The sequence below is a fragment of the Podarcis vaucheri genome (assembly GCF_965113315.1).
Source record: "Podarcis vaucheri genome assembly, chromosome: 4".
Taxonomy (NCBI): domain Eukaryota; kingdom Metazoa; phylum Chordata; class Lepidosauria; order Squamata; family Lacertidae; genus Podarcis; species Podarcis vaucheri.
In genome coordinates, this window is record NC_138762.1 from 10,454,690 (window position 1) to 10,474,662 (window position 19,973).

Genomic DNA, 19,973 nt, shown 5'->3' on the forward strand with positions numbered 1-19,973 from the left:
ACAAGATGGTTGGACAGTGATCTTGAAGCTACCAGCATGAGTTTGACCAAACTGCGGGAGGCAGTGGAGTGCCTGGCATGCTCTGGTCAAGGGGGTCACAAAGAGTCGGACACAACTAAATGACTAAACACCACCACCACATATTGGTAAGAGCTTGAGTGTTTTGTGTGGCAGCACTTACATTTCGGAACTCCCTGCCTATTGATAGCAAACAGGCACAAGTGTCTGCCCAAAAACACATTCTTGTTTAGAAAAGCCCACCCAGATGCTTAGAAATGCCAATTGGTGCCAAAGAAAGACAGAACATTCTTTATGTATGCTACAACAGCAGCAAGAATACTCATCGCAAAGTATTGGAAGACACAAGATCTACCCACCTTGGAAGAATGGCAGATGAAGGTGATAGACTATATGGGATTGGCAGAAATGACTGGCAGAATCCGAGACCAGGGAAAAGAGACGGCGGAAGAAGATTGGAAGAAATTTAAGAACTATCTTAAGAAACATTGTAAAATTAATGAGTGTTAAAATGATGCGGCTTTAGAAAGTAAGTGGATTACAGCTGTAAAGATTAAGTTAAAAGAAAAGAAAGGTTAACAATTAGATAAAATTAAGGGTGAGGATTTGCTGAACTAAATATTTGAAATTGGAATGCAGAAAGGGGAGGTATGAGGTCGGTGAAGTAAGTTTTATGAAAATAAGGATTTGAAATTATACTTGTTTTTTTCTTGTTTGTGTTTGTTTGTATTGTTGTGTTTGATTATATAATTTGTGAAACTTTAATAAATATCTTATATAAAAAAACCAGATGCTTAGAAATGCTGGTGTAAAATTTAACCCATTCTAGTGTGCGTGTTTCAGTGCATCTTATTGTTTTATCTTCCTGTAAACCGCTTTGAGGGTTGTTGTTTTTTTAAAGCAGCAGCAGCAACAACGATAAAGCAGTGTAAACATTCCATCAAGCAAACAAATGAAGATTTCTGGAAGGGCAGGGAGTTTTTCTCTCTCGTAAATGCTGGAGCTCGGGGACATCCAACGAATCTGAGCATTGCAAGAGTCCTGACAGCTGGAGGGCAAGAAAAAGAAAGGACTTCCCCACGCAGCACAGAGCGGATCTGTGGAACTCACCGCCACAAGAGGGAACGATGAGGACCACCAATTCGGATGGCCTCAAAAGAGCTGCTCATCCCCGCCTGATTCATACGAGCTCTTCCTCCACCACCACCCCATCGATTCCTATATAACAGCATAAACGTAGCACAAAACATTGCAATGCGCCTGATACTAACATTACACCGTTCGACTGTGAAACAGCCCGCCACTGGAGGCGGTAGCGCCACGGATGATCTTAGCCGAGACCCCTGCATTGGCAAGAGCGGGGGCTGGACTAGATGTCCTTCGAGGTGCCCTTCCAGCTCCACGACTCTATTATTTCCCAACCCCCCCCCCCTCCTTTTCAGCCGCCCTCCGCCAGAGCGCTGCGCTCGGGAGCCGGAAGCGCTTCGTTTGATTCCAACCCGCTGGCGTTCGAAGCAGAGGCTCGGGAGCGCGACCGAAAAACTACACCCCCCAGAATGCCTCGGGCGCCGGCCTCCTTTCCCCACCCCTCCCTTCTGCGCGTGCTCCCCGCGCCTGCGCGCGGCGCCCTTTTCTGCCCGCCATCTTGGCTCCCTTCAGCTGGCGCCGACGCCAAACAAACCCGCCGCCTCAGACGCCGAAGGTGCCCGCCGAGCTCGGGCGGCGCGGGAGGACCCATGGTTTCCCCGGGGGAGGAGCGGCAGGTGGGTCTCCCGGGGAGGAGGAGAAGGAGGAGGAGGGAATTGAGGGGGGGGGAGGGAAGAGAGCGAGGAAGAAGAGGAGGAAGAGCAAGACCCTCTTCTTCCTCCTCCTCCTCTGAAAGGGGGGGGGAGGGCAGGCCTGTCGCAGGGAGTTCCTCAGGTCTCTCCTCCCCTGCTTGCCTCTCCTCACGTTTCTGAGTTTCCTTGGCGTAAACTCGGGAGATGAGCTATTTTTCGCTTACGACATCTCGTCTTTTTTTCTTTTTTGGCGGGGTGGTGGGAGAAAAATAAATAATAATAATTCGCTTTTCCCTCCAGTCTCAGTGGGATAATAGGCAGCTCCCTGTTCTCTCAGGGAGATTTGATTTCCCTTCTTGTGTGTGAAATAAAGGATCGCCTCCCTCTTTCCATCCCATCCCCAGTTTGAATGGGAGCTGAGTTGCCTCAGTTCCAGGACTGGTTGTGGCGGCTCCTCTGCAAGCCTCTCTTCATCCCCCTCCTTCCCTCGTCTCTTTTGTGTGTGTGGGGGGGAGAGAGAAATAATGGCCACCTTCCTTTCTTCCTTCCTTCCTTCCTTCCTTCCTTCCTTCCTTCCTTCCACCTCTTTGCATCTACATCTACCGTTGTTTCAAGGTGGATGGGCCCGCTTCCTACATCGAAGGAGTTCATTACCCTCAATTATATAGGACCGCTCCTTTTCCGCCTGGCTCTCTTCAAAACCCCCCCCCCAATATTTGGGAAGAAGAGAAAATAGAGATACAAACACCATCGCCCCTCTTTCCTTTCCGTCTCTTCTATTTACTACCCCCCTTCCCCATTGATTGGCTGCTTTATTAATTTATTTCCTTTCCCCTCCCCCTTGGATTTTTTTTGGGTTGTGGGTGTGCTAGTGGGGCACAGAAGAGAATATATGTGGGTTATCTGTAATTTCCTCATTCCTGCCTCCCACCCTCTGCTTTCGGAGGAGGGTCAAAAACAGACGGAGAACTGTAATTTTCTCTATCTGCCCCCCCCCATCTTTCTCCGTCTTCCAGTTGTTCAATTTGACTGATATTCTCCACCTCTCAAGACTCTCTCCCCCCCCCATTGCCTTCTTTTCCATATCATGTAATATTTGTGTATATTGTTTTGCGTCGCCTCTCATCGGATTCCACGGCTGATTGGTTGGTGCCTGCTTCTCAATTTATGTGCGTTTGGGCTCTTGCTACCTTTGCTCTCCCTTCCTCCCAGCTTCCTTTTCCTCTTCCTTGATTTTGGATTATTTCTCCTCCTTTCCCATGTGTCTCCCTTCCCCATAAAAAAAAGCGGGGTGGCGGGGAGTAATTTGGAGCTGTGACTGTTACATTTCTCCCTGCCTTTCTTCTCTTCAGCCTCCCCATCTGATGATCTTTACATGCATTCCTTTTCCCCAGCACTTTCCCTTCCTGTATATATCTATACTCACACACACCTTTGTGTGGGGTGCTATAAGGAAATAACTGCCCCCCCCCCCTTGTTTAGCACTCCTTGGTAGGTGCTACTTTGCATGCCTGCCTCCCTCTTCCCCAATTCATCTCTGTGGTTTTTATCTTGTTTTTAAGAGCAGGAAAGAAAGAGCTTTTCTGTGTCCCATCTCCCTCCTCCTTGCCCGCCGTTTGATTGATTTGCTTAGCTGCTTTTTCTGTTCCTGCCTCTGATTCTCTTCCCTTTCCTCCAAGGGGTTCTTGCCAAGTGGACCCATTTCTTTCTTTCCCACTGGATATTCCTCTGTGGCACCCCCTCCTCCCTGCCCCCTTTTCCGGCCTGTCTTCTCTGGGGTCTGCTTTTGTTGGCCCCTTTCCTTCTCCCCTTAATCCTCATTGTCCACCATTGCAAATAGTAGTGGGTAGTTGTCGAATGAAATATGCCCCTTTTTCCCGCTTTGACAGATTCATTCTCAATGTGGCAGCCCATTTTGAACCCTTTTCCTCACCAAGCCTGCAGCCTTGAGTTTGCCTACTTGTGAGGAAGTTGTGTTGCTCTTGGTTGATTTGACTCTTAAGTAAAATAGGATCTGGTTCTGCACGAATCAGCAGCGTGCACGCACAAATTCAGTGATTCATTTTCCATCTTGGGCGTCTGTTTTTATGGCCATCAAGTTTTAATGCCCCAGCGGCCAGTTCCTACGTAGCATGATGGGCCCACCAGACCAGGGATGGAAAGCTTGTGGTCCTCCAGATGTTATTGGCTTGCAGCTTCCATCTTTCCTGACCCTTGACCTTCCAGGCAGGGCCTGATGGAAGTTGTAGTTCAGCAACATCAATCAGATGGCACTTTTCCTGTCCTGCATGTACAGTTTGTGTGTTCCTCTTATTCTTCTCATCAAAGTTTTTTTTTGCTTTGTTTTCTGGTTCTGTCCAGAACAGAACATGTATAAATTTGGGGTAGGGAAGAGTGGCAAACTCTTCTGAGATCCTTCAATTAAAAGTATTAATTAGGCTGCAATCCTGACCACACTTTCCAGAGAGTAAGTCCCATTGAACTCAGATGGGCTTAATGTTTGATATGCACAGAATTGCACTGTTTGTTAACTACTGTATTTTTTGCACCATAACACTCACTTTTTTCCTCCTAAAAAGTAAAGAGAAATGTCTGTGTGTGTTATGGAGGGAATGCCTACGGGTGGCATGCCTACGGATTTTCCTCCTCTAAAAACTATGTGCGTGTTATGGCCGAGTGTGTGTTATAGAGCGAAAAATACGGTAATTGGTATTCAGAGAGGGTAAACTTGAATCTGTAAGGCTTGGAATTAAGGACACACAATTACCATCCTTTTCCATGTATAAGACCAGGGGTTTTTTTTACTTAAAAATTATGTGAAAAACTGTGCTCGTCTTATACACGGGGCAATCTCCCCCCTATTTTCTTAAATTGGAGTCCCTAAATTGGATTCTTATACATGGGGGTGTCTTATACATGGAAAAATACGGTAATTTTTGACACTCGCTTTGGCTCTGGTTTATTACTTTAAAAAAAATGGGAAGAAGAAAAGGCAAATACGAAAGCTGACCTTTTCTTCTCTGCACAAGTAGCATCTTGTTCATTAAGTCATCTCTTCCTTCCACGTGTCATAAAGAAGGTTTTGAAAACAGGCAAATGTATTCAAGTTTAATTGCTCAACTAGTTAAGATGTAGCTGATCTGTTTTAAAATCAAAATCCTTAGATCGGTTGACAAACCAGTTTGGCGTCACCTGCTTTCCTGGTGGTAACTGTTTTTGCGCTGAACGTTTATCCGTGACCTGAGGGCCTTGCTGCCAGTGTGTGGGTGTGGATATGCTGTTTAGATAGCTCCAGGGGGGGCTATTAAGGCCGAAGTAACCATTAATTCATTGCTTTGTGGAGGAGGGCCCCAGCCAGGTTGGCAGTGGCTTAATGAGGACTGTGATTGTACTATGTTAGTATCAAAAGTTAGGGTGTATGGGGTTTCAGGGGAGGGGGAGTATCTCTGGTGGGGGACATGTTGTGCTTCTCAGGGGTACCTTTGGTCCCCACCCTGCACTCAGCCTCCACCTGTGGCTCTTAGAGTAATAATAATAATAATAATAATAATAATAATAATAATAATAATAATTTATTGTTTATACCCCGCCCATCTGGCTGGGTTTCCCCAGCCACTCTGGGCAGCTTCCAACTGAATATTAAAAACAATACAGCATCAGACATTAAAAACTTCCCTAAACAGGGCCTCCTTCAATTGTCTTAAAAGTAAAATAGTTATTTATTGCCTTGACATCTGCTGGGAGGGTGTTCCACAGGGCAGGCGTCACTACCAAGAAGGCCCTCTGCCTGGTTCCCTGTAACCTCGTTTCTCACAGCGAGGGAACCGCCAGAAGGCCCTCGGAGCTGGACCTCAGTGTACCGGCTGGATGATGGGGGTAGAGACACTCCTTCAGTTATACAGGACGGAGGCCGTTTAGAAGCTGTTAGCATGTGACATCGGCCACACCATGGGAAATAGATTTGACTGACCAGCTAAACCAAGTGAGGGTAGCTGATGGGTGTCAAACCCTTGGTATGTTGGGGACCTCCCCTGCATGTGGAGACAGGCTCTGGCGGATCGAGCGGACGAGGCCAGTAGTGGGTCCAGTTGTCAAGAAGGCATTTTCTGCATGTGCTGTAGAGCAGGGGTAGTCAACCTTTTTATACCTACCGCCCACTAATGCATCTGTCTTGATGGTAAAATTTCCTTTCCGCTCACCAGTGCTCGATGGAAGGAGGATTCAGCTTGTGCCGTTGAACCCCTTACCGCCCACCTAGGATCCTGAAACGCCCACTAGTGGGCGGTAGGGACCAGGTTGACAACCCCTTCTGTAGAGGGAAGTGAGGGGTAGATGGGGCTTGTCTTCTTTGCTTACCCCAGCAAATTACCGTATATGTCAAAATTACAACCTAAATACAGACGGTCATTTACCCTCGCTAGATTCAACGTGCTGCCATCTGCCTTACTGCAGGGCAGGTTTGAGGATAAACCATACGCGGAATGAGTCTGCCCCTGCGGCTTGATGGAGGTAGAAACTGTCTCTCATGCCTTGTTACACTGCCATTTCTATGGGGATATACACTTTATATTTATTATCCCTGCTATGCATAAATCTCCAAATGAATCCAAACTTTAATGTCTAAAATCCCTGGTAGAGGACAAGGACCCTGAGATCACGTTAAGGGTAGCCAAATTCTGTACGATTGCCATAAAATGTAGGGAACAAGCTGTGCTATCATAATGATTAAGGCCTTAAATGATAATTTTAGGTTATATGTTAGTAACGTAATTTTTAATTCATATATTTTTTAACTGTTGCTATATCTTTAGTGCCCCTGTTATACCTAATTGCAAATTCAAATGTACCCCTATCGTGTTTTATGACTTGCTTGATATTGTATGTGGGCTGGAACTGGTCTCTGACCGAAATAATAAAATTCAATTCCCTTTCCGCCCACCAGTGCTCGATGGAAGGAGGATTCAGCTTGTGCCGTAGAAACCCCTACCGCCCACCTAGAATCCTGAATCGCCCACTAGTGGGCGGTAGGGACCAGGTTGACAACCCCTGCTGTAGAGGAAAGTGAGGGGCAGTTGGGGGCTTGTCTTCTTGGGAAGGGAGCCCATCTTAGAGAAGGAAGGAAAACTCTGATCCTAAACCTCTTCTGTCTTGCGGGATATCTTCGGAGAAGAAAAGGCTAAGGAGTAAAAGCCCTACACGAATCAGGAGTGGAGTCCCTAGGATGGTTGGATGGTACTTGTACTCTTCCTTCTGGCAACCCCTGCTGCCAAACTGGTGCCTAACTGGTGCCTTACGAATGGCTTGCCTTTCCTTTGGACCACATCAGCGAGGCTGAGAGGGGTGCCCTGTCATCTGGGCGCCCCACTGCCCGATTTTCAGCTGTTTTACTATTGTATTTCGCCTCTATTGATGCATTCTATTTTTATATCTCGTGTGCTGCCTCGAGTCTGCTGTCTTAATAAAATTAATGAACAAATCCTTCCCTGCCACGAGACACTTGGCACTGGCTTTCCTCAGAGTTTTGTAGGGCAACAGTCCTGATGTCGTCGTGTGTCCTGCAGTCAGAGGGAGCGTGTCCAGAGGGGGAAACTAGGATGCTGCTGTATCTGGAAGCCAAAGTCCTAGGGGGAGCGGTTGAAAGAGCTGGGCATGGTTTTCATCTGGAGAACAAAAGTTTAAGGGGAGACCTGATCAAGGGGTCCTTACCTAGAGGACCAGAGGGTGGAGCAAACTTGTTGCTCTGGACCAGACCAAATGGGTGGAAGATAGCAAGGAATCTGATTTTGGCTAAGCATTAGGGGGAACCTGCTAATGGTATGAACTATTCAGCTGTGGAACGGTTATCTTCAGGAGGCGATGGGCTCTTTTTCACTTGCGCTTTTGAACCAGACAGAAGGTTGGTGACAATCTACCAGGGATCCTGCAGTTGCGGACTTCTGCTGTGAGCCAGGGCTTTGGGCTAGATGGCCTTAGATGACATTTCCAGCTCTTACCATTTAGCACCGGTCCTGTTGCTGGCATTTCCTTCCTGCATTCCAGTGGCTAGTTTTGTGAGGGTTTTTTTCTTTTTCTTTTGCTGTCTTGGGGGTCCAAGTAAGATGAGCGGACATGAGATGGGTCTCCTTGCTTCCCCAACACTTTGGGAGTCTGGTGCCATGTAAAACAGGTCTTTTAGGTTGACCCAACCTAAAGCACCATTGGAGCACCATTTCAAAAACAGCAATAGTCTCATCACCTCCATTTTCTCTCTCTATGTTATATATGCCTTTAATTTCCTCTTAAGAAATATTATAACTCCCTAGTTCTCTCCCCCCTCCCACCCCCCTGAGTTTTGAGATAAAAGGCAGGCAAGGCCTGTTAAATCTCCTGCATCTCATTTGCACCAGTGTTTTATTTGCTCAACATTGTTGGCTGTAAATAATTGATTGTTTGGGGATTTGATTTCTTAATTGGTTTAGAATTGAGTCTTTTGGTGTTTCAGAGCAGCCCAGTTTTTCACTTCTGATAAACGAATGCACCGGCTGTTCCTGCTCCAATCTGACCCCTCTGACCTCCCGCCTCCGATTGAGCAGAAATAAGCATGATGATGGTACATGAACAAGAAGCAATGGTATATATATTTTCTACATGAAGTGTCTGTGTGGGAATTAAAGGAAAGAAAATTAGGGACTTGTGACCTTGCACAACAAAGCAAGACTGCAACTGCCATCATCACCACCTCCTGATTTGGGGCTGATGGAAGTTTGAGGCTCACTGATTTGCCATTCCGGCTTTACAATCTAATATATAATATAACCAACCCAATGAAAAGCTCTAAAGTAAAGAGACAAATGATCCCGCCCTCCTGCTCTAGGTAAATCCATTATTTTTTGTTTAGTTTGTTTTAATGTGCTGCATTAATTTTTAATGCTTCATATTCATTTATTTGAAACAGTACGCTTCTTGTTTTTACTGCTCTGCTAGCTGCCTTGGGAAAATAAACGTAGGGTGAAGGCACAGCATTTAAACTGCACAAGCAGAGAAAGTTCAGTACTGTACAGTCATGCCTCAGGTTACAGCTGCTTCAGGTTGTGTTTTTTCGGGTTGCGGACCGCCGAAACCTGGAAATACCGGAATGGGTTACTTCCGGGTTTTGGCAGTTGCATATGCGCAGAAGCGCTAAATCATGCTTTGCGCATGCACAGAAGTGCCAAATCGCAACCCGCATGTGCACAGCCATGGATCGCGAACGCTGCAGGTTGCACACGTGCATCCCGCATGGATCACGTTCTCAACCCGAGCGTCCACTGTACAAAGGACCGATCACAATTTCGGTTTGTGGGTGTAGCAGCCATTTGTGCCCTGAGCTTTTGACTTGATTTGCTCCTCTCATGTGCCTCAGTCCCCTTCCTGGCTTGTGACCTGGTGTAGCATAGAGGCTCATAGACTGAGCCATGAATGATGAAGTCCCAGTTCAGATCTTGCCTCTATCATGAATTCACATGGTGGCCTTAGTCAAGCCAATTTCACTCTGTCTCTTTCTCTCTGCATCTCTGCCTCTGTCTTCCTATCTGCAGTTTGGAGGATAATGAAAGTGACTTACTTTACGTCTGTGCCCATTCCTGGATAGAGAGAGAATCTGGCCACAGTTGTCCATATATTGGTAACTGAGCTAGGCGGACCAATGGTCTGTCGCAGTATAAGGCCAGCTTCCTGTGTTCTCTAACTCATGTTTTTATGGAACATACCCCTTTTGAGGTGGTTCCCCAGTCCCAGAGAGTCTACGCAGACCAGATTTCTGCAGCCCACTTCCTTCTGGTCCCAACATGCCCTTGGAGAAAGCAAGGCAGAGAAACTCTTTACCTTTGTGCACCAGGGACTTTGTTAACCACTGTTAAATTCTTCAAACTTTGGTCCCCCCTCCAAGTGGCACAGGCGCCTGGTATTGCTTTGGTGGGTTAGCGTTTGGAATCTGCAACGTCAGCCTGCTTTTCTCTTCCCTTGATTTTTGTCCATTTACAGGGAGGTTGAGCTCCGTGGGAGCAAACCGACCGGGGAACAATGCCTGTGGTGTGGCCGACCCTGTTGGATCTCAGCAGGGATGAATGCAAAAGGATCCTTCGCAAACTCGGTATGCCTACGGGGTTATTTGCTGGGGGGTGGGGGGTGGGCCATCTTCTTTACACTGACCTGACACTTGCTACACATGTCTGAATTAGACCTGGGTCCCCAAGATGGACTGTAGGAATGAAGGGACCTTCTAGGGTAATTCTAGAGGAACCCCCCCAAAAATGTTTCATCTTAATCAATGTCAGTACAGTGGTACCTCGGGTTACAGACGCTTCAGGTTACAGACTCCACTAACCCAGAAATAGTACCTCAAGTTAAGAACTTTGCTTCAGGATGAGAACAGAAATCGTGTGGCGGTGGTGCAGTGGCAGTGGGAGGCGTCATTAGCTAAAGTAGTGCTTCAGGTTAAGAACAGTTTTAGGTTAAGTATGGACCTCCAGAATGAATTAAGTTCTTAACCCGAGGTACCACTGTAGTAAGTCTGTCTCAGTAGGGACTTTTCCCTGTGCTAGCTGACACTATGTTAATCAGAAAAGCTTTGAGGGTTGTTGTACGTTTCCGAGCACAATTCAAAGTGTTGGTGCTGACCTTTAAAGCCCTAAACGGCCTCGGTCCAGTATACCTGAAGGAGCGTCTCCACCCCCATTGTTCTGCCCGGACACTGAGGTCCAGCGCCGAGGGCCTTCTGGCGGTTCCCTCACTGCGAAAAGCCAAGTTACAGGGAACCAGGCAGAGGGCCTTCTCCGTAGTGGCACCCGCCCTGTGGAACGCCCTCCCACGAGATGTCAAAGAGAAAAGTAACTACCAAACTTTTAGAAGACATCTGAAGGCAGCCCTGTTTAGGGAAGCTTTTAATTTTTAATAGGTTATTGTATTTTAGTGTTTTGTTGGAAGCCGCCCAGAGTGGCTGGGGAAACCCAGCCAGATGGGCGGGGTATAAATAATAAATTATTATTATTGTCCCCTTTTTGGATATTATGTTGTCTTAGTGACAGTAAGCATGTGGTGAAAATTTCCCCACTACTGTATTTTCGCTTCATTAAAGGTTTCCAATCACAAGCTGGACAGCCACTTATCAGGGATGCCGGAGATCACGGGTAGTGAACCTATGGCCCTGCAGATGTTGGGGGACTCCTTCATCCCCGGCCAGCATGACCAGTGGTTAGAAGGAATGGGAATTATAGTCTGGTAACACCTTGAGGGCCATAGGCTCTGATGTTGCAGAGGCAGATTTTTCCACACCTGGTTAGACTAGAAGGCTTCTGAGGTCCCTTACAACTCTATGGTTCTGTGATCTTTTTATTGAGCTCTCTTCCCCCCTCCCATGTATTGTTCACTTTTAATCTTTCTCCTTTCTTTTATAGAATTGGAGGCATATGCCGGTGTCATCAGTGCCTTGCGCGCTCAGGGGGATCTCACAAAGGACAAGAAAGACATCCTTGGAGAACTCTCCAAAGTGCTTAGGTAGATGGAACGTACTCATTTGTGCCCTGCCCATTCAACTCCACAAGGAGTGGCTTGCAATACAGCAAAGTACTACAAACCTTAAATGCTTGCAGCCCATTAATTCATGCAAGTTTAAAAGCTGCAACGAACAGCACCAAAAAATAAGCACATATATCTAACAGCCAACGGACTGGCAGAATAGCTTAGTTTGCTATGGATTGCTGTTCTTTTCAATAGGAGGTAGCAGAGAGTTCCGCAGAACAAGCGCCATCACCAAAAAGGCCCTGCTTTTCCTTTCTTTCCTATTTATTGATACAGTGCCTGACTTTGGCAGATGCCACATGAAAGCTTCTCTTTATTAAATTTAGAACCTCCCCTTTAAGTAATATATAGCGTGGCATGCACAATGGTCAATTAAAATATCATCATAAAATAACACACCACAGGAAAAAACAAAAACAGCAGCCAGTGCAGCACAAAGCCAATTCAGGGCAAAACGCTTTTTAGAAGATGTTAAGTGAAGCTGTCTGCTCCCAGCGGGTACTGTCTTTGTTGCTGACCTTGAGAAAATTAAACATGACCATCAGTTACAATATAAAGGAAGACAGTGTCCGTTAAGGATGGTGAATCCTTGGCAAACCATGGTGTCTATTTATTTCCCAAATGCAGTCAGCAGTATCCAGTGGTTCTGTCAGTGCAAGGATTTATGCTTCTGCAGAGATAATTTCTCGCCTTCCTTTCCCCATGTGCACCCTGTGCCCTTTCCAGATCTGCTCCAGAGGGTTGGTGGAAACCCCAGAACAGATTTTGGGGTGCAAGCAGAAATCTTTACATTGACAGAATGCGATATTTTGCACTATGTTGGATACAATCCACTGTCCGGCTGTTGATGCGTCCCAAAGGCAATGGCTGGTTGTTGATGGCGATGGAAACTTGCAGAAGTCCATTTGAGGAGAAAGGGACCACATGGTACTCAAGAAGACTAGATGGGGAATAAAAACTTGGTCTCGATAAAGGTCCACAAAATGTATAGACTGAAATGTATTTTCAGAACTCCAGTTGAACAATCTCAGGGAAGCTCTTTTGCTGCAGAAGGATGACTTCCAAGTTGGCCACAGAGTGCCCTGGGCTATTGAATGTTAGGTTTGTTCCGCTCGTTATTTTTGTGCAGAGACAAGTTTGTTTGTTTGACGAAACAGAAGGGCATTGGGGGACGATATATATCGCATTGAAGTCTGGGCAGGTGAATCAGTCTCTGCTGGCAGGGCTAATTAAGTCCCATTATAGCATTGCTTTTGACAGCTGTCCATTTCACTTTGATTTTTAAGGCCTTCAAAGCCTTGTCTTGCTTCTGGCCTGTACCTCTGTGTCTAACACTTTGGTGTCTTTCAACAGCATTTCAACAGAAAGGCATCGAGCTGAAGTTCGAAGGGCGGTCAATGATGAGCGATTGACGACGATTGCTCACAAGTAAGGAATTTTTTTTTTAATTAAGAAATGCAAACAATTAAGTGATATACAAATATCTGAAATGAGCAAATTGAATACCATCTTTGGTTTTCAGACGCTAAACCTGCAGCCGTGCATGAACGGGTAATATCACAAAAATAAGACTGCATATTTAGGATTTGGAAAGAATGAGTTGGTATGCCATTGCTTTATTTGTTTGTTTTTATAAGCCACGTTTTCATATAAAATATCACAAGATGTAACAGTATTACAATAAAAAAAGCAGGCACACCTGTGAGAGCTGGTTGACAAGGAATTTTCGGTTCGAAAGGCCCATCTGAATAACACAGTTTTTAGAAGGTGTCTGAAAATGAGCAAGGATGGTTCCTGCTGAACCTCTAGTGACAAGGAGTTTCGCAGACCCAGCGCTTGCCACACTAAAGGCTTTGCCCCTGGTAAAAGCCAACTGAACCTTGGGAGCAGGTTTTAGGAGGGGTGAGAGCATAAGCTAAATACATACAGCTATGTCCTTCCAGAATGAGGTTTGAGTGACAGACGGTGACTTTTTTAGAGGAGAAATGATTGAGAACTGTCATTAGCATTACCATTGCTGGGCTCTACCTCTGGTTAACTCCAATGGGCCAGTTTTTCTGCAAGAACACTGCTTCTGGTTCTTTCAAACCTACTCTCAATTAATAAAAAGGGACATCTCTAGATGTCTCTTTTCAGTGTATTTTGCCCCGTGGTAATTGACACTTGCAATCCACTAAACAATGCACTTTTAAACTATGGTGTATTCGCTGAAGTACTTGGACTAGGACCCAGGACATTTGGACTTGATCAATTCCCTCTCGGAATATCTCAAAAATAAAAAAAAGTGCTCAGCACCTGTGACCTGATCCTTTTAACCGGAAAAGCGAAGGACCGTCCACATGCAAAACAGGTGCCCTGCAGCTGAGCTATGGACCCTTCCCATCCCATGAAATGACCATATTCTGAATAAGCCCATTGGTCTCTTTCACCCAGTAAATTATACTTTGACCTCTCACCAAGGTTTCGGTCAGACGCCATGCTAATGGAGATCATAGCTGTCAACATTTCCCTTTCCTTGCGAGGAATCTTATTCGGAAGAAGGGAATTTCCCTTAAAAAAGGGAAAACATTGACAGCTATGATGGAGATCAATTTTGAGCAGAAGCTTCTAGGATCCGGGACTGTCAACAAAGTGTGTGCTCTACCCAGTAGCTAAATGTTTTCCATTTCTGGGTGAATTTACAATCCACCCCACCTGGCGGTAGATTCGGGAAGGTTCACGATACCTGTCTGGAGAGAGATTTTCTGGTTTGAAAGACCTATTTAGGAATGGGAGAACGACTTGGAACGGACAGTTTACAGACCTGCGTGTTTCTCCTTAGTATGTCTGGGCCCAACAGTTCTTCTGAGTGGTCGATTGAAGGCCGCCGCCTCGTCCCTCTGATGCCCCGGCTGGTTCCCCAAACCGCTTTCACCGTCACGGCAAATGCTGTTGCCAACGCGGCGCTCCAGCACAACGCAGCCCTCCCTTCCCCAGCAGAGACAGGAAGCAAAGAAGGTGAGGGTAGGTGGCCTTCCTCTCTTTTGGATATTGGGAATGGGAGAAGGATGCTCTTAATGCTTCAAAAGGGACACCGTCCTTAGGCCTTCAACCCGGGATGGGGAACCTCACTTCCTCAAGCTGCTGCTGGGATACAGGCCCCAGCAACCCTGATGATGGCCTCTGAGAACATCAGAGAAGCCTGCTGGATCAAACTAATGGCCCATCTCTTTTGGCTTCCTGTTCTCACAAATGCCTGTGGGAAATCCACAAGTTTCCAGCAACTGGGCATTCAAAAGCATTGCTGCCTCCAGCTGTGGAGGCAGGGCAGAGCGCTCATGGCCAGTAGCCATCGATAGCCCTCTCCTCCAGAAATTTGTCTCGCCAGAGTGGTGCATTCTCTAGTTATCTCCCGCTTGGACTACTGCAATGCGCTCTACATGGGGCTACCTTTGAAGGTGACTCGGAAGCTGCAATTAATCCAGAATGCGGCAGCTAGACTGGTGACTGGGAGTGGCCCCCAGACCATATAACACCGGTTCTGAAAGATCTTCATTGGCTCCCAGTACGTTTCCGAGCACAATTCAAAGTGTTGGGGCTGACATTGAAAGCCCTAAATGGCCTCAGCCCAGTAGACCTGAAGGAGCATCTCCACCCCATCATCCAGCCCAGACACTGAGGTCCAGCACCTGGGGCCTTCTGGTGGTTCCCTCGCTGTGATAGGTGAGGTTACAGGGAACCAAGCAGAGGGCCTTTTTGGTAGTGGTGCCTGCCCTGTGGAACGCCCTCCCAACAGATGTCAAGGCAATAAACAACTATTTTACTTTTAAAAGACAACTGAAGGCGGCCCTGTTTAGGGAAGTTTTTAATGTTTGATGCTGTATTGTTTTTAATATTCAGTTGCAAGCCATCCAGAGTGGCTGGGGAAACCCAGCCAGATGGGCAGGGTAAAAATAATAAATTATTATTGCTATTATTTATTTGTCTAATCCTCCTTTAAAGCCATCGTAACCATCACTGCCTCCCGTGGGGCTGATGGGAGCTGGACTCTCGCTCCTTAAACCTTTGTCACCTATATCAGGGCCCCACTTACTACTTGTATAGAAGGCCCCAACCTCGACCCAACTGCACTGGCTGCCAATTAGTTTCCGGGCCCAATTTGAAGTGGTAGTTTTGACCTGTATAGTCTTAAACGGCTCAGGACTGCTTCTCCCTATATGATCGAAACTGGACCCTGTGATCATCATCTCAGGCCCTTTATCGTTTGCTTCCTCCACAAGACGTCTGGCGGGTGGCAGTATCCTTGAGCCAGTCACTGCCTCTCAGCCTAACATACTTCACAGGGTTATTGTGGAGGCAGAGTGTGTATTCCACCTCTAGCCCCTTGGAGTGTAGGATGGAGATGAATGAAGTAGACAGATGAAAACGCTTCAGTTTACGCATCATCCTATTCTTCTCTCTCGCTCTCTTCAGTGGTGGTTTGCTATTCCTACACAAGCACCACCTCAACCCCAACGTCCACCCCAGTCCCGAGCGGCAGCGTCGCGACCGTGAAATCCCCCAGGCCTGCCAGCCCGGCTTCCAACGTCGTTGTCTTGCCAAGTGGGAGCGCCGTTTACGTCAAGAGTAAGTGACACCAAGGAAAAGGAGGGCCAGGCTCCTCCAGAGGCAGCCGAGGTCTCGAGCATGGCCTGACGGGTCTTTGATTTTGAACGCCATATGCCAGGCCTTCCCCACCACTGCTCACAATGTCCTGCAAGCCTTGGTAGCCGCCCTTTGGGCTTGGCAAAAATGAATGGATGAATGTAAGAATGTGTTTGAAACAGCCAGCAGTTTGAGCTGGGTAAATGGGTAAATGGGTAAATTCAGAGATGCTGATTGGTAAACATTGGTCAGTCTCCTGGTCTCCTGCAGCCAAAGTCCAGGGCCCCACAGCTCGGGGGGAGGGGTGTCTCCAAATGACCACCTAGAGAGTAGCAGTTTTAAAAAAAATTGTTGAGTTTTCCATTTTAACAATCAAATCACATTAAATATTCCAAATTATACGTATACATTTCAAATAATCCAAATATTCTGCCGAATTATATTTTTTTTGCTGGGGCTTCCCATGCTTTGAGTTTGGGGGAGGCTCTGATCATCTCATATCTCTGCTGTTTTTAATCGTCATTTCTTATTGTTCCTTTAATTCTTCCTGTCGTTTTCCTTCTTTCACTGCCTCTGAGTTGTTTCCACAAGCAAGATGAAGTAAAATAAATTCTGTGTGGATTTAATTGTATGATACCCCTCTGTCCATGCAACATCTCCTCACACTGTTGGCATTTCTGCCGAATCCATCCAAAAGTCTTTTCGCTGCTGGCAGCCGCCGTTTTCTCTCAGTTCCGATGAAACAATTCTAGGCGCCTGCTCATTAATTTTCCCAGACCGGTTGCATCAAACATTAGCCTTTCCAGGGGAGATTTACCAAATCAAACTTGAAATGCAAATATAGCGACATATTAAGAGCTCACCCCCCCCCCGAGAGTAGCAGTTGAAGAGGTCAGTGGTCAACAAGTTGTGTCTTGGCGTGTGGGCCAGCTTGGGCTGGGGAGGTTTGAGCAGTGCTCTGGGTGCATCAGTGCAGGGGAGGCTACCGGACTGAGGCGTCTCTCTCGTTGGCAGGCGTGAGCTGCTCAGATGACGACGAGAAGCCCCGCAAACGGCGCCGCACCAACTCCTCCAGCTCCTCCCCAGTCCTCCTGAAGGAGGTCCCCAAGGCCGCCACGCCGGTCACCAAGACCATTACGGTGCCTGTCAGCGGCAGCCCCAAGATGAGCAGCATCATGCAGAGCATAGCCAACTCCTTGCCGCCCCACATGTCCCCTGTGAAGATCACCTTCACGAAGCCGTCGACACAGACGACCAACACCACAACCCAGAAGGTGGGTAGGGCTTTGCGGTATGTGCGGCTGAGAACGAGAGGTTTCCTTAGCCTACAGCAGGCACCCCCAAACTCGGCCCTCCAATAAAGATTCACAAACTGTTTATTGTAATATATGGATAGACAACTTGAGGATCTTTACAATTTTATAACACGCAGCTAGAAATACGTGTTGAGAAACCAGAGAATGGAGCTGAGGGAAATCCGGGGGTGGGGTGGGAGGTTGGGGTTTTTTGTTGAGGGGGGAGGCGGGGAATGGAGGAAAAATAATAATAATAATGTGGAGGATGTATTTTTGATAAAACCACTGCGTTGAAATTTCCAATAAAACAACAACTCGGCCCTCCAGATGTTTTGGGACTACAACTCCAATGATCCCTAGCTAACAGGACCAGTGGTCACGAATGATGGGAACTGTAGTCCCAAAACATCTGGAGGGCTGAGTTTGGGGGTGTCTGGTCTACAGTCCCTGTGCAATCCCAGCCACTGTGAAATTGAGGAGCATATATTTCTGGCAGGTGACCCTTTAGAGCTTACCTGCTGTTGCCATTTTGGCTTTCCCAGTCTGGGAAAGAATAGCGGGGGCCAGCCAATCAGAAGTGTGAGGAGCTCCAATAAGTTTGCCACTCACATTGCAGTACGCTCACAAATGTGGGGAGGCTGTTTCACCCCAAAACTGGGGTAGAGGCTAAGCCCAGTCCCAGTCTACAGACTGGAAACTGCTATTGACACCACCCTGCAACACCAGTTCTGTTTAATTGTCGTTTTTTCTCCCGGAATTCCTCTGTTATGTGCTGATGTCTTCTCCACTTCAGTAAAACCCCATCCACCACATTTCAGAAGATAGTGCAGCACACGATTGGTCCCAGAAATGGGGCAGAGTCACAGGCTGCCAACTCCCCTAACAGCCTGTCTCATAGGGTGGCTGTGCAGGGAAATGAGATAGCCTTGTCTGCGGGTGCAACCTCAAGAGCTGCTCCCAAGAGAAATGGAAGGCTGTAAATAAGTTTTAGTGAACCTCAAGCCTCATCCACGTTTGGCTGTTGCGGCATCAATTTGGAGGTTCTCATTCAATCGCATATCGATAGCGAATGCAATAATAACCAGTCAGTTTGGGCTACACGATTTATTGCCACAAAGCCAGTTGAGAGCGATGGCAGCGTTACCCTTACTCTGAATGGGCAAGTGCTCCTTTAGGGAGCAGTGAGGGGCTGTCGGCACAAGGGGTGATGATCGAAACCTTTTTGTGTGCTCCCTTTTCCAGGTGATCATAGTCACCACGTCTCCCAGCTCCACCTTTGTCCCCAACATCCTCTCCAAGTCTCACAACTACGCGGCCGTCACCAAGCTCGTCCCGACGTCGGTCATTGCCTCGACCACCCAGAAGCAGCCAGTGGTCATCACCGCTTCCCAGTCCTCTTTGGTTAGCAGCTCCACCAGCACCTCTACCAGCGCCTCCACCGGGGGCTGCTCCACCCTTTCCTCCGCTCCCAGCACGGTTGCTGTGACCACCGTGGTCTCCTCGACGCCCTCCGTGGTTATGTCCACAGTTGCACAGGGTGAGACGTTGGCTTTGCATGGGGAAGGTTCTGAGATTGCGACCCCCACTGCCTCGGGTGAAAAGACAGGCGCAGCTGAAAACTGCATGCTACATCTCATTAGGGTCTTCCAGGCTTCCTTTGTGTGTTGCACTTACCGTCTTTCCCCGAAAGTACCGTATTTTTCGCTCCATAAGGCACACCGGACCATAGGGCGTACCTAGTTTTTTTTTGGGGGGGGGGAAATCAAGAAAAAAAATATTATTTCCCCCTCCCAGCCCCAAAGAGCAAAGAAGCCAAGACAGCATGCGGGATCCATTCCGCTGGCTGTCTTGGCTTCCTCTTCAGTCACACGCAACCTTTCCAGCCGGGAGAGGCTGCGCGTGGCTTTGGCAGAAGCCAAGTTTTGGCTTCATTTTTAGCCGCGGTGCTGGGGCAGGGGAAGCCCGAGCTTCCCCAGCTCCCAGAACAGGTCCGGGAGCAGCGGCAAGGTTGTGAAGCCTTTGGAGCGCAGCGCGAGTTCCTGCCGCGCTCCAAAGGCTTCAGGGATAGCCGCCTGAAGCCTTTGGAGCGCAGCGAGACCTCGCACTGAGCTCCAAAGGCTTCAGACGGCTATCCCTGAAGCCTGGAGAGTGAGAGAGGTGCTCACCGACCCCTCTCTCCAGGCTTCAGCGAAAGCAACGTGAAGCCAAGGAGCGCGGAGGGAACGCTCCCTCTGCGCTTTGGGGGCTTCGTGTTGCTATCACTGAAGCCAAGGAGCCTGCATTCGCTCCATAGGACACACGCATATTTCCCCTTAATTTTGGAGGGGGAAAAGTGCATCCTATACAGCGAAAAATACAGTAAGACATCTCCCGAAAATAAGACCTCCCCCATAATAAGGCCTTCCCCGAACATAAGGCCTCCCCGGAATATAAGGCCCCCGAAACTACCGTAAGGCGTTTGACTCCTCTGGACCATAGCGGTGGGCGCCGCCACGCAGCTCACTGATTGGCCACAGTGCAGCCAGAGCTGTTCAGGCAGTGCGAGGTCTCTTTAAATCAGAGAGCCCACGCCACCGCCAGGACAAGCTGTCGCCTGCTGCTCGCTCTGCCCTGACGGAGTCTGGCTGACTCGCAATTAGACAATAAATGTGTACCATATTCTTCTTCATGGAAAAAATAAGATATCCCCTGAAAATAAGACCTAGCGCATCTTTGGGAGCAA

At 47.7% G+C, this 19,973-nt stretch overlaps 1 protein-coding gene across 9 annotated transcripts in view; it reads left to right on the forward strand.

Annotated features, from left to right (window-relative positions):
• The first annotated feature begins 1,643 nt into the window (after positions 1-1,643).
• The window catches only part of EMSY (EMSY transcriptional repressor, BRCA2 interacting), a 47,460-nt gene continuing 29,130 nt past the window's right edge, over positions 1,644-19,973 (forward strand). For 4 of the 9 annotated variants that reach the window (XR_014218744.1, XM_082218986.1, XM_082218990.1 and 1 more), the window contains exons 1-8: positions 1,644-1,781; positions 9,798-9,906; positions 11,210-11,309; positions 12,687-12,761; positions 14,155-14,336; positions 15,786-15,938; positions 16,971-17,230; positions 18,494-18,788. Coding sequence is in view for 8 of the 9 variants with exons in the window: in XM_082218986.1 (XP_082075112.1) it covers positions 9,837-9,906; positions 11,210-11,309; positions 12,687-12,761; positions 14,155-14,336; positions 15,786-15,938; positions 16,971-17,230; positions 18,494-18,788 (1,135 nt within the window). In the remaining variant the exon portion in view is untranslated. Of the gene's footprint in view, positions 1,782-8,277; positions 8,407-9,797; positions 9,907-11,209; positions 11,310-12,686; positions 12,762-14,154; positions 14,337-15,785; positions 15,939-16,970; positions 17,231-18,493; positions 18,789-19,973 lie in introns of all 9 variants that reach the window. The other 5 variants (XM_082218988.1, XM_082218992.1, XM_082218987.1 and 2 more) reach the window with 4 other exon arrangements.